The 14,154-nt window shown below is 50.6% G+C and overlaps 1 protein-coding gene across 4 annotated transcripts in view; it reads right to left on the bottom strand.

Annotated features, from left to right (window-relative positions):
- The window catches only part of MGRN1 (mahogunin ring finger 1), a 56,969-nt gene that overhangs the window by 4,538 nt on the left and 38,277 nt on the right, over positions 1-14,154 (bottom strand). For 2 of the 4 annotated variants that reach the window (XM_087733524.1, XM_087733522.1), the window contains exons 8-12: positions 12,133-12,180; positions 7,845-7,913; positions 5,277-5,436; positions 3,326-3,435; positions 2,327-2,392 (exon numbers count right to left, since the gene is read on the bottom strand). In XM_087733524.1, coding sequence (XP_087589650.1) covers positions 2,327-2,392; positions 3,326-3,435; positions 5,277-5,436; positions 7,845-7,913; positions 12,133-12,180 — 453 coding nt within the window. The remainder of the gene's footprint in view (positions 1-2,326; positions 2,393-3,325; positions 3,436-5,276; positions 5,437-7,844; positions 7,914-12,132; positions 12,181-14,154) is intronic. The other 2 variants (XM_087733525.1, XM_087733523.1) reach the window with 1 other exon arrangement.

The following is a 14,154-nucleotide window of genomic DNA, read 5'->3' as shown; positions in this document are numbered from 1 at the left end:
TGCTGATGATCCAGGCAAATTTCCAGAGCAATGCTTGAGAGACTGGGCACCTCGGCAAGCCGGAACACGGCTTGGCACCCCCCCGCCATACTAGGGTGCTCTCAAGAGCCAGACAAGGAGGGTGAGAAAGCAGGTTCCTAACAAAGCTGCTATAAAATACTCTTTTTTTTTCTCCTAGGAGTTCCTCGATGGTTCAGAGACCCTTCCAGCTCCATAAGCACCCCACTTGTGCTTCCAGCCCTGGTACACAGCTGCTTCAGAGCACCACCAGTGTCACTAACAGAGAGTCGAAGGAGGGGAGTACGCGTGCACCAGCTGAGAGCTGGTCCTGGGAGCCGACACCGCTTCCACTTCTCCCATGGTCTCGGTCCTCTCAGCTGCTAACGCTGGTAGGAAAGGGATCACGGAACCACTGACCTCGCAAGGGAGGAGGGCAGAACTCCACCGTTCCCATTCCCTCTGTAACTCATTAAGCTGCCAGCCAAAGGGACCTGTGCAAAGCCATTAAACCAACACTGGTTTAACTCCAAAAATCCTCCTGATCATAGAGATCCCAGGGACTCAAACAGGTTTATGCTGCAATCCAGTAGGCCATAGGCAGCTCAGCCCAGCCTGCTGCAAACAAAGAGGCAAGACTGCAGCAGTCCAGGCTGACATTAAATTGAGCTGTTTCAGCCCCGTATCCTCAGGGAGGTAGCTGTACGTGGTACCTAAGATGGTGTGTTGCTGCTAAGCCTGGCCATGAACTCCTGTAGCTTCTCTGTGCCTGATCTCCCAATCACACAGCTGCAGACGAGCCTGCCCACAAACCTGTTCCAACCCAGCCATTAATTTTGTGTGAGCCGATTGCTGAACTGACTCACTTGTGGTCGCAGAAGGAGCTAGATCTGACGGGGAGGAAGGCACGAGTGGCACCTGGGGTAACGCATCAACCCACATCCCCTAAGTATTGGTCTTGTGATGGTTATGAGCTTGCGCTGAAGACCACAGCTGGCGATTGCAGGATAACCAAGTCAGCTGAACAAGGAATCGGTTCACAGTTGCTGCCACCTGTAGGCGGTGGGGCCAAAAGCCATCTCCACAAAAACCTTTCATTTCCAGACAGCAGCTCGGAGGTGCTGTTTTGTGGACAGAAAAGGCAGGGACACAAAACCCCCCTGGCTCGTGCTTGGGACGTTTTCTCCTGGCTGTGTAGACCAAGGCCTGAGGGTTCAAAGGCCGATCATTTTGCTTCACTGTGGTGAAAGCTCAGGTTCTGCAGCACAGCTCAGAGGCTGCAGGAGGATTTCTCAGCCAATGGCTACAACAACCCAGGCTGCAAGTTACTGAGCTTTCAAACAACCCTAAGAGACACTGCTCTCTCCTGGGACACCTACCACTACACCACCTGTAGGGCCCACTGCTCCAGCAGGAGTACTGCTAGTCGCTGTAGGAGGCTTGCAGAAAGCCAGGGTCATGCCGAGCTTGCAACAGCCTCGTTACCTGAACCCAGCCTCAGTATTTCTCCAGACCTGACAAGCACAGCAAGCCACATTCCTCGTAAGGCCGAGCATCGAGGCCGGCTTGAGCAAAAGAAAACTGCAGCCTCCTTGATACCAATGACAGATGGAAGGACACAAAGAGGGCACAAACAGACCCTTCCTGGCCTGGGGGCCTCCCTCACCTTTCCCCTTCCCAGCTCCTGGTCCCCAGTTGCCATTTGTGCTGTCCCCAGCACAGCGTTCCAGTCACACACTCTCACACCAACTCAGAGAGCCCCCAACAAAACAAGCTCCGTCCTCCCTATTTCTGCAAAAGCAAACCAGCCCATTGCAGCCAGTGTTCCTGAATGCAAGACCTGATCCAACTGTGCCTATTTGTCTACCTCTACATCCCAGCACTGGTGTGGAAACCACGACAAGATGTGCCCACGCCAAACTGCCAAGGGGATGAGACAAGTGCAAGGAAGTTTTTGGGTGAGCCAAGGGGACAGCAGCTTGCCCACAGTCCTACAAAGCTATGAAAACAACTCGGCCAGGAACTATAAAGCAGCCAAGCTCAGGACCTGGGGACAGTCCCTGAGAGTCAGCATCAGACCCCTGTGGCAAGCTGCTTCCACCTTGCTTATTCCTCCGCACGCAAACCAGGGAGGTTAGTGATCGTCCGTGCAGGGTGTGAACGTCTCACCGCTAATGTGCAGGCGGTACATGGGGTGTTGCAGCCTGTGCAGGGGCACAACTCAAACCCAGCGTGTTAGCAAGCCCTCGCGTGTGTAACACTTCCACGTGCTAGTGACACCGCTGGCAAAGAATTGCCGTAGGAGCCAAATACAACCAAGTCGACTTACTGTTTCCCTTCTAGGTTTCCTGCTGGGCAGGGAGACAGTGCTCACTTTAAGGGGTTTAAGGGGACACTGTCAAGAGAAAACCATGTTTTAAAGAAGTTGTTTCTTGAGGTCAGTGACATGAAGAGACACACAGCATCTCCTCACTTCGCTCCAGGTGACAGCGCCTGCTTCTACACACCACGCTCTGCTTCGCAACAACCCCCGGGGTTTCTCCCCTGCCCTATTTCTTAGCCCCAGTTGAAGGCAGCAGGGCTACAATGCTGCAGAGGACAGACGGGTAAAACCAGGCTTTTTCTGTGACAATATCTTTCTGTTCCCATGAAAGTCTGTAAGATGACCTAGATGCAGATCTCCCTCTCCTCACTCTGATCTCATGTGTCTCACCAGAGCCAGCTGCGCAACAGCCCTGCTCAGGCAATGAGCTGCTGCCCTCACCGCACCAGGGATGTGTGACCGGGCCCCGAGGTCACCAGCACCACACTTTCCATCCCACGCTCCCTCAGCTGCCTGCTGAGACCCCGATCACTCAGGGAGGCTGGCACGAAGAGGCCTTTCTGCTACCATGCTGGGAACCCCGATGTCAAGGGCATTTCATCAGAGCATGCTGCCACACAGATGTGCGTGCAAGTCAAACTAACCCTTCCCATTTTCCCAGCTCCCACCCGCTCATGCCCAGAGTCTGCCACTTTTCTGCTGGGACAGGCCCTGAGAAGCCTTCTCAGACTGAGGTTTCTTGGATTTGTTTCCTCCAAAAGACAGGAGGGCACTTGGCTAAAACCAGTTGTATTACTAATCCACGAGAGGAGAGATCCTGGCTGTCTAGCAGGGTTGACAAGAGAGGCTGCACTGCTCGGGAAGACCTCGCTCCAAGGCCTGAGCGCACCTCCTGAGGTCCCAGGGACGCCAGCCATCAGGCTGAGCAACTCGTGCGTGCACAAGCTGCCTGCTCAGGCTGAGACCAGCACCCAGGCTTTGTACACAGGGTTGCGAGGTACTTACAGAGTGCTCATCATGGTCGACACTCTGTGCCAAGACAGGGCTGAACGATACTGGCGACAGAGCCCCCGGCTTCTTCCTCACAGCCCGGATCTGCAGCAGGGCGCGGAAGGCTAGGAGAGAACAGCAGGCAGGTGACCGAGTGGCCAAACAGGACCAGGCCATGCCAGATGTGTGCCAGAGCAACTCAGCTCATTGCAGACACGCCGTCAGCATGGGGGAACTCCCTGTGTGCATGGGGAGCAGGACCATGAAGCACACCAAAGCCAAGCGCTATGGTCTGGCTTCTAGTTGATTGGTCTATACTGGGGAGAGATCTGCTGGCCAAAAAAGTCTGGGTACACGCAGCCCTTGCAGAGAACAGGCGCTGCCTGCCCAGGTACAGTCATGTACAGAGGTGCTTCAGGCCTGATACCGTACAACACTAAGAAAAACATGAGCTCAGCCTCAGGCTGAGCTCCACACTGCAAGCTACGGAATGGTGGAGGACCTCAGGCAAAACCACTCTGAGTTAATTCAGACCCCACAAGTCTCAGCCCTGGGGTCCAGCTGGTGCTGGAAGCATCGCTCCCGCCATCGGCTGCTCGCTGGCCAGCACTACAGTGGTGAGAGGCTCTGCAATAGCTGCAAGCCCAGCCGGAGGGTTAGTGGCTGAACTTCTGTCTCCAGCACAGCAATCCCTTGGTCCTCCCACCACAAGAGCTTTGATCTCCACTCCCTGCCCACAGTCCCATTTTCTATCTGCAGATCTTTAATATTGTTAGTTCCTCTGTGCCAAGGGCGTATATGAATGAGCCAGACATCTGTTCTCATGCAGCTGTAAGAACTTGCTCGTACATAAGAAAAAGCCCAGGCATTTCTTGTTGCACCCAGCTGCCTGCAAGATCAGCCTAGAGCCAGAGGACAGAGGTGCAAATCCATCCTCACTGCCTCTGCACTCCCCAGAAGCAGGTTCCCAGGAAGTCTGACGTGGGCGCGCTTTCCAAACAAATACAACCTACTCTGCTGCAGCATGCAGATGAAATAATGCTGTTCCTGTGTTTTGAGTTGTGCTACTTACAGTCAAAGCTGTCTGGCACTTCCTCTGATAAGATTTTGCATTTTGTTACTGCATCTTTGCTGACTTGGAACTGTTTAGACTTAATTTCTCAGGCCAAACATATGCCTTAGGCTCTTTTTTCTTTTCCTGAGAAGTATCAATTAGAAACAATCAAATAACTCAGAGACCAAGTACAGAGTAAAACACACGATCTGTCTACTCCAGCAAAAACATGGGCATTTTCTCAAGAGAATCCTATGCCTCTGTGCTTTTGAGAAAAGACATAGAATTCAGCAAGTGCTGCCTGAGTGTCAGAACGGGTATTTCATTTTTTCCCATCTTTTGGCAGCTGAGCAATGCAGGGGTTAAGCAGATTCTCCTAACTCTCCTGGCAAAGCAAAGGACTCCAAATTGACTGTTATCTCATCTCTGCCTCCCTGGTGAAGTCAAAGTAAGGTTGTCAGAGTGGGGGGGAAAAAAAAAAAAAAAATCATGCAAAGTACTTGGACAGCCCTCCGGTGGGGCTGGCTGCTGTCTCAGCCAGATACTCTCGGGATAAAGCTTCTACATCTCCTCCTTTGGGGGATTTTCCATCTTCTTCACCAAAACACAAGAACTGACTACACGGCACGGCTCAGAGCACCTGCACCTTCAGATCCATCCTAGGGAGAGGGTAAGTTGCCAGGGAGGCACTGGAGAAAGGGCCATTCTCCCATGTGCTCTCCTCTTTCCCTGTTCGAGGACAGTTTATTTTAGGTGCCAGGAATCTCCAGATGCCAGTGAGAGCAGCAGCATGTTTGCTGCTGAGCCTTGGGGTGGAGTATATAAAATACACGCTCACTCTCACAGCCTGTACTGACTTAACAGGAGCCCAGGAGGAAGAAAGATGCCCTTGTTTGCTGGGCACATACTCACGCAGCCTGCAGATAGGGCAGTTGTTGGCTTGGTAGCGCAGGGTGTCGGCGCAGGAATTGCACAGACAGAGGTGTCTGCAGGGCAGAATGAGGGTGTCGCGGAGGTCCGACAGGCAAACCACACACTCGTTGCTGTTGTCGCTGTTCTCGTCATCTGAAGGCTGCAATAAGAGGCAAGATGTTGGCATGTGAATGGAAAGGACCACGTCGAACTGCCAAGGGACTCGGGAGCCTGGGGAAATTTCCTACCCAAAAGTCTGTGAGAGAGCTGTCATCCTCTTTCCACAGCTCTCAAAGGGGGTTTCTCAAGGGGAGCAAGCTCCAGCCCACACAGCCCTGCTACGGACACTCCTTCCTCTCGGGGCTCTGCTCTGAGCTCGCTAAAGGCCAGAAACCAGGGCACTGTGCTGTGAATTCACGGCACAGCCATCCCTCCCCAGAGCCAGGCTGTGTGCAGAGGGTAGCCCCTTTGGGCTACGGATCCCCTCGGCCGAGGGGGACCAAGAACAAGCTCCTGCCTGCCAGCCTGGTGGCTCGCAGGGTCAGCAGGAAAGCGGGCTCTTTGGCAGTCCAGCCTTTCTGCCCCATATCCACAGAGAGAGCGAGCAGCCCCAAAAGGAGCTGCTTGATGACTGTGGCAGGCAGCAGATCAGGCTGCCCTCGGGCTGGACAGAAGGAGGCACTCCAGTCACGTCTAAGCCCAGTTTCCAGAGGTCCTCTGAACAAGCGATGGAGTGAGCAGTTCTCCTGCCACATCATCTTCACCAGTCTCCTGTGCTGGCACAAGCTTTGATGCAGCTGCAGGAGAACCAGCCTGGGATGCTCACCTGCTCACAGCTACCCTGGTAAAAAGGTCAGCGTGAACCCTTTCAACATGAACGTGCATCACACTAGTCCTTCTGTCACTCAGAGCCCCACAAATTGGATTAGAGCCACCAAGCAAGCTGTTGCTGGGAGGAGAAACCCACTCTCCAACCACAAGAGCTCTCTTTGCTGACACCCGAGAACCCCGCAGTCTCCCCACCGATGCCACAGAAGTTATGCCAGAGCCCACCAAACTGATGACCCAGCATGGGCCACCCTCCACCTTCGCCTGTTCCCACTTCACAAGGCCCCTTTGGTCACCAGGGCCAACACATGCCAGACCATGGGCAACCTTGGTGTAAACTGCAATATACAGCATCTGCTGCTGCCACATCCACACCCAGCCTGCTGACTATGCCAGCAAAAGGCTGCAAGCCTGTCTGCCCCATCACATGCACTCCTCATCTATTTTGGGAGGTAGGGAGGGCAGGCTTTTTGCTTTCCCATTCACGCAGTTTGCTAAGCATAGTAGAAAGAACAAAAATGGCCCCAGGCCACTTGTCTGATGGGCCACAAATACATGATTGCTGGATCAAGAGAATCATCACAAGACCCAGGAGGACCCAAACAGAAGCCTTCAATCCTCTTAAAGAGATCCTGTGTAAGAAAAATCTTTGAAAAGACTTCTCCCTCATGCCTCTTCAGGCACTACCTGTTGGCACAGGCAGACAGAGATCACAGGATGCTTTGGGCAGGACACTGCATTGCTTGGAGAGAAAACCCTGCTTGTCTTGCTCTTTGGCTACTCCTCTGTTTGCAAATCACGCACTACACACACCAGAGCAGTCTGATCCTGAGGCCAGCACTTGGTACGCTCTGCAGCCCAGGTGGCAGCAAAGGGCAGCTCTACATAAGGCTAAAGCAAGCATAAAGCAGTCCTGTAATCTGTGTGGGGCTGTGCAGCAAGCCGGGAGTCAGAAGAAGCTCCTGCCTAAAGACAGGCAATGTTTCTGGTTAAGGTATTTGCATATACATCCCTTAGTGATGCTATGCTCCCTCTCGCTGGGGGATGCAGGCTGCTCTCTGGACACTGGCAAGCCCTAGAGAGCTCAGTTCCCCGCAATGCTACAGGAACATGCAGTCACCCCATTAAAAATAAAAAAACAAACAACAAAAACAACCTCCCCACCCCAACAAACAGGAGACAATGAAGGAGCCACAGGAGCAAAGCACAGACACACCAGGCACAACTGCCTTGACTGCAGAGAGGCAGTGAGATGGCATGGGCACCAGAGGGAAGATTTCAGAGGAGCCTAGGAGGCAATGCTCATTTTCGATCAATGAGAAAAAAAAAAAAAATATTCTTGGCTGTGCAAACTGGGAAGCACCTAAACTGGCCAGCAGCCTGAGGGCACCAAGAGCAGCAGCTGACACTGGCCCACTATCTCCACCAGCCCTAAAGATCAGTGCTCTGCCCCATGGGGCACTGATATCCTTTTCGCCCAGCAATTCCAGCCCCAGGGAACATCTTCAAGAGCCTCAGGCTATCTAAAATTATCTCAGCAAAACTCCACTGATTATTTGGGCCTTACAACAGTGAGGACCTGCCATCCCTCGGCTTCGTCAGTGCCTGCACACAGACTTGACAGTCATTCTGGAAAGCATCTCCACATTGCCCTGCCAAGCCCCATAGTCAAGCTCAAAAGCAGAAGGTGCAAGTGGAAACCCACAGCTCAGGGAACAGGAGACTCCTGAGCACCTTTACCTTGGTCTCTTGGTTGTTTTTGTTCTCGATGCCGTAGATCTCCTGAAGTAGATAGCTCACCCGGTCAACCTAGGGAAGAAAACAACAGTTGGAGTGCCAGCTGCTCTGTCATTGCTGCTTCATGATCACCTCCCCTCCCTCCCTGTGTCAAAACGTCCACAAAAAAATTAACAGAAACAAATACTGCAAAGGATATCTGGGAGAATGAATCTCTCCTTGCTCAAAAAGTGGCGCTCATCCCGTCTGGTCTGAGCAGGGAGCCCAGCTGACCATTTTTGTCACTATCAAAATTATCTAAAAAACAAGTACTCTGCTTGTCTCAGAGATCAAGAGGGAACATGCAACCATAGCTCAAATAAGTCAGACACAATCAGCCTTCCACAGTCCTTTCCTTCTGTGAAGCACTGCTTAACTTGAACTTCCACCCATCTTTGTCGCCCCAGGAGAGGTGCTGTGCCAACAGCTCGTTCCTGGCACATCAATGGCTGCACATCACTTCCCCGTTCCCCTGGGAGCATAACGTCGAGACAGACAAACCATCTCCCTTAGCATGAGAAGCACTCGAGGGCCAAGATTAGTGCAGTGTCATTTATTGCCACCTCCAGGCCCTTGGTGGCATCTCTAAATTGGGGTGTGTGGTGGCAGAAAGTGCTCTAGGCACAGTGGAAGTTGCTCACAGCCCCAAACCTGGGATGTACTCCTCCAAGCCATGCCTTTACGTAAACGCTGGCAGCTGCCTGCAAACTCCCCGGAGCAGCTGAATTAAAGCACTGATGGAAGAAAGGCTGATGATTCAAGTCCCAGCGAGGCAAGCCCCCTTTGCACTGTGGGGTGTTCTACCCTGTTCCCTAGCTTAGCCAGCAAGCACAGCACGAGACTCTTACAGCCGTGAGGAGCAGCCTCTACAAGGATGCACAAAGATACTGGTCGCCTGAGATATGGTGCTACGCAGCAGCTTCTCCAGAGCAGGGTGCGTTCCTCCGCACAAAACCCCGCAACAGGTAAAATAGTGAAGGGGTTTCAAGGTATCAAACTGACACATTTTGAAAATAGGGGAAGGAAACGCTTTCTTGCCATCTTCAGTAACTCTCCAGTTGCATGCAGTGAAGCCAAGCCACCGGGAACCCAGTGCTTCAACAGCTCGTCAGTCCTAGGGCTTTTGGCACTTCCATGTGTAATTGGCCTCCTCTCCTTTTGTCAAGCCAGGTGCTCAGAAGAGCAATGGCTTTGCCATGGGATTTCAGTGTTGCCGAAGACATCACATGCCAAGATGGGGGCAGAAGCTAGTTATATCCAGCCTGTTTGCCAGTTTAGAAATGCTCCGAGCCGGGACGCAGCAGCTTTAACAAACTAATTCCAGAGTCTCCCCATTTAACTCAGCATGCAGCTTACAGACAATCTGTTCTAGGCTTGCATTTCAGGGCAATGAGGTCAGCTGTTGGACCGCTGAGCAAAATCCTCTGCAGCGGCTCACAATTCACCCAGGAAGTTTGGGAACAATGATGTGGGAGATGTCCTTTTGTAACTTGACATTTCAAAGACAGTCTCGTTACGGCATCCTAACTCCTCGGAGGATCATGGTGAGAGACAGTCAGTGCAGAAGTGGTCAGCTCAAAGCAAAGAAGAGGTCAGGAAGGAAGGGACAAAAGCCTCTGCAAGGGTCTGTGCTCGTTTTAACTCCTTGCCTCTCAAAATCCTGAGAAGGACTCCCAGTAGAAAAAGGGTAAGCAGTGCAATATGGCTCTTACTAGAAAGATCTCTAGAAGAGTAGGAGTAAATAAGGAGGAGTAGGTGATCGTACACAATGCAGTCCTTCACCTTCACGCTTCTCCAAGCCATCCCGCACCACATCATCCTTCCAAAGGCTTCTGTTGCTATATACAGCCTCAGCTGATGTACACAGGAGCCACGGGCAAAGTCCAGGTCATGTTTTTCTGCTGATCCATCTGTTTGCATTCATCTATGTTGAATTTCTTTACACAGGTTGGTACATACATTATAACTGATCTCAGCTCAGAGAACAGAGCAGTTCAGCTCATTAGCTGCTGCTTCCTGCTCCCAAAGAGCTTAAGAGAGAGATCGATGCACACAAAAGGCGCCTGGGAATCCTGGCAATGGCAAGGAGGGGAAGGCAAAAGAAAAGCAGTGACGGGGAAGACTGCACAATGTGATACTGCAGACACATACTCTATACCTCTGCTCTATGCTCTTATGGGTGCAGATGCTATCTCAGTTTCAGTGGTACTGTGTGTTCTTCTAGCGAGAGCTTCCTTCTATTTTAAAAGCCATGAGAGAGAACATGTAAGCATTACATTTTACAAACTGCCAATAAAAAAAAGTACCCACAACCAAACACCGAGTGGGAAGGTTACACGCTCTGCCAGTAAAGACAGACAAGCATGCACTGTTTCACTGCAGGAGTCAGCTAACCATACTGTGGTAGGGTGGGAACTTCCCTAGAGAAGCACTATTTAAAAAAAAAAAAAAAAAAAAATTAAAATCCCTCCAAAAACCCACAAGCAAGATAAATGAGCGGCTTTTCTTCAGCTCATGAATGCTCTTCTCTGATCAGAAGAATATGTGAGAAAGCCATCGCTGGCATCACGCTGCTCTGCTCCCAGGCAGCCTCTTCCAGCACAGCGCACAAGCTCTCCTTTCAGAGGCATGGCTCTTCTGGCTGTTCCCACTACAAACCTGCCTTCGCACACTCTATAGACTCCTTTCCGGAACGGTCTCTCGCCGTGTCTATTAAAAATACTTCTGGGAGCCAGATCGATCAACTAGCCAGGAGATCATGCTGCAAGACAGCCAAGTTAAGCACCAAGGAAGGGAGAGGAGTGCAGGTCAGTCTGGGACACACCGGGCTCAGAACAGACGTCAGGCTGGAGCGACAAGTAACTCAGCCCTAGCACTGGGATAAAGCTCCAGCAGCGAGGGCTAATATTCCTGCCACTGGGCATGAGCAAGTCTGAAGGACAGGCCGTAAGTCTCTGCACAGCGCTGGTGGGGCAGATAGTGAATTACCGAATGCAATTTTGACGTATGATTAACTGGTACTGTTTAGTGGCTCTTTTCTGACTTGGGGACTGGAAGGAACATCTTAAGAGCAAAAAGTGTCTAATCAAGGCACTTAATGACCTTCTTGGTAGTAAAAGGCTTTTTAACTCAGATCAGAAAACCCTAGCCATCAATCACAAGCAGCTGAAGTCAAATACCGTTAAAGCAGAAACACAGCACACATCTAAAGGTGAAGGGATCAACCACCACCATCTCATCTCTTTTTCCAAGACATTTCAAGCTGCTCCTTGCAGCAGGATTACCATCAGATTTCCTTTCAGAAGCCGAAATTCCTGGCAATCTTAGCAGTTTGCAGTTGCTTATGTATTTCTCTCTATGCAAGACTGGATGCAATTTCAATCTTGATAAGATGCTTCTGCACATCACACCACACTAGGATGGGATAAAAAAGGGCTACAGATCCCTAATGTTTCCCTGTTTCTTCCTTTCTCCTCATAACGCGTGCAGTCTGGTACATAACCAACAGCTTCAAAGCAAGACTGTTTCTGTGACTGCTCAAGTCCCAGGACACTCGTAGGGGACAGCCAAGATAAGCCAAAAGGTCTCAGTCCCTGGGACTGCTCCAAAGATACCATGGGCACGACAAGGAAGCTCGTGCCGGGAGAAGATGATCCCCTAATATCTTAACACACACATGTGGAAAGCTAACAGTTTTCAGCCTCCAGGTAGAGCACAGGGAGCCTGCAAAGATATCTGTCCTTCCACACCACAAAACACTAAGATCAGGCAGTGTCAATGAACAGATGTGCTTCGTGTTACTTAACGCATACAGCACTTAAGCTCACTTATGCAAACCTAATTTACTTGCAGCTATACAGACATGGAAGCATAAGTACTGCGGTATGTCTAGGGGCTCTGCCAGTTTTGTATTCAAGCGCCAAATGCCAGCAAGGCAGGAATGTATAGGGAAGACTGGATCTATACGTAGTGCCTGTCTCCCAGAGGAGCATGAAGAGACCCGCACCATTGCTCTGCCAGTCCCGCGCTGCCGTATTTGTTCCCCCAACACACATCGGGCTGTGCAACAACCCACCCAACGTTAAGGGTTGCCAGCAGCTCGCTGCCTTTGCTTGTGATACCTGAGCTAACAAGGTGAGATCTCAGGCTCTCAGTGAACTAACATTGAAGCTTCTCACTGGGTACAGTCAGGCACCTGTGGGACACCAGCAAATGTCTTTAATCAAGCAGCAGACAAGAAACAGGTACTTACGATCTGCTTCTGTTTTAACGGCTTCACGGAAAAACTGCCATCAACGTGCTAGAAGGAAAAAAAGGAAATGTATTAAATAGCTGAAGTGTACAAATTAAGAGCAAAACAGACTCATGATCAGGGTCGGTGTCTGCCACCTAAGGGGAGGGTGGCACATGTATAACCGTGACAGCCTGAAGGGCAATCATTCCCAGCAGAGTTAGTGGAACAGGGTATTGGAGTGCTCCTTGTCTGCTCCAGTGCAGAGCTAGACAGACTTGGCTTAAATCAAACCTGGCTGAAGTGGGTCAGAACATACACAAAAATCCACTGGCACACTGGATACTTTCAGGCTGCAAGCAGTCCAACTGGGTGCAAACACTTCTTCAGCAAGTCCAGCAAGGCTTGGCAGGGGATATTTGTTAACACCCTAAATAACATCCAGTTAACAGAGCCATTCTCGAGGCCAGAGCCCCAGGAGAGCAGGGCATGAGGCTGAGAACAAGGCTTGTCCACTGGATGGAGTCAGAAACAAGTCACACGTGCTCCACATTGCCATTTTCAGAGCTGCAGTGACCACCTCGAGCCTTTAATTTGCTCAGCGGTGGCAGGCACAGCTGGAACAATTCTGTATATACCTGGCGTCAGAACTAGTGACAGGAACAGCATGCTATTTCTATTTTCTCCATCATTTCCAAGGGCTAACTAAACTGAACCAAACCAACTCCTCTGCCAGAGCCTAAAGAGCAGGAAAGGAGATTTAGGGGAAACTTCAGCAGGCCCTGCTGCTGTGAACAGTTGCAGACATGCATCTGTTTGCGGAAGGAGTTTCGGAAGGAAGGGACAACAACATTGCACCAAAAGACAAAACAGTCCTGTTTTCCAGGCAAACACAAGATGCCAAGTTTCTGCCTTTGGAAGAGCTGCAAGGCCAGGCTACGCATAGCATCAAGGTTACTATTCTGATCTTAAAGATACATATAAATAGCAAGTTACCAAGGCCTGCTGGTCTGTCTGTCCTCTGAGCATGCTCTGGTGATGAGCAGCAGTGCTTATTAGCAAGGACCTCTTCTGGATTTATGGACCTACACTTCAAAAGCTGCAATTATTGTAAGGATGGGGAAAATATTTTAATCAAACAGGGAGGAGAAAGAACTCAACAAGCACTTTGCCCTGTGACTTTTTATTAAAAGAAAGATTTTTATCTTGTTTTAAGCATTCAGTGGAAGATGAGAAGTAAGAAGTGGCCCCACCAGATAGCATCTCCCTCTCACAGCACACACAGGCTAGAAAAAGAAGGGAAGCGCTTTCAATCCTTGAGCTCAGACCTGGACACAGGACATAATCCAGCATTGATGGAAAGGCCTGACCAGCTTTAGTTGCTTCCCAGTCTTGCTGCATACCTCGTTCAGTTCCCTGAACATTAGGAGGGATTTTGGCACCACCTTTGCGCATCCAGAGAGCTCAGAGGTTCTGCACAGTACATGGAATTTACCTATAATCCTTGAAATCCTCCTTCCAAAGCTGAAGCAGTTCAAGTCACTTTCCAAGCTCATGAGAGAGAAATTTCCAAAGCTTCACTTCTGCCCTCATGCTAATACATTCCCAATACGTGTGTATTTTCCTACTTTCTTTAAGGTCCTATTATCAAGTGCTGGCCATGGGATGCTAGAACAGGAAGCTGGGACAAATCCAGGTCCAAGCGAGAGCTCTACTCCCTGACCACAGAGGCTGGGCTTACTGCAACAGCACTATGTTTGGATACTTGGAAAACAGCAACTAGACACACTCCTTTGTACGTAAAAATCATACTCGCATCATCAGATCCAAAGCCTAATCTGAACCTAGCTACAACCAAAAAGCTGTGAAGGCAATAGCCAGGGGACCACAGGCGAGTCTCGCAGATGAGGAAGGCAAACATGCGTGGAATACTTCAAAATCAGGCTGTAACACACAGGAAGCTGGTGGTCTCATCTATTTTTCTCTCCTCAGAAATGGTTGATCATTCATTTTGCAAGGCTAGGGGGTCTCCATCTACAGCAC

This window comes from Nipponia nippon, unplaced genomic scaffold (assembly GCF_047370975.1).
Source record: "Nipponia nippon isolate SJK-2023a ecotype South Korea unplaced genomic scaffold, ASM4737097v1 scaffold_5, whole genome shotgun sequence".
NCBI lineage: Eukaryota > Metazoa > Chordata > Aves > Pelecaniformes > Threskiornithidae > Nipponia > Nipponia nippon.
Note: the sequence above shows the minus strand (reverse complement) of the source record. Positions and strands in the feature narration are given on the sequence as shown.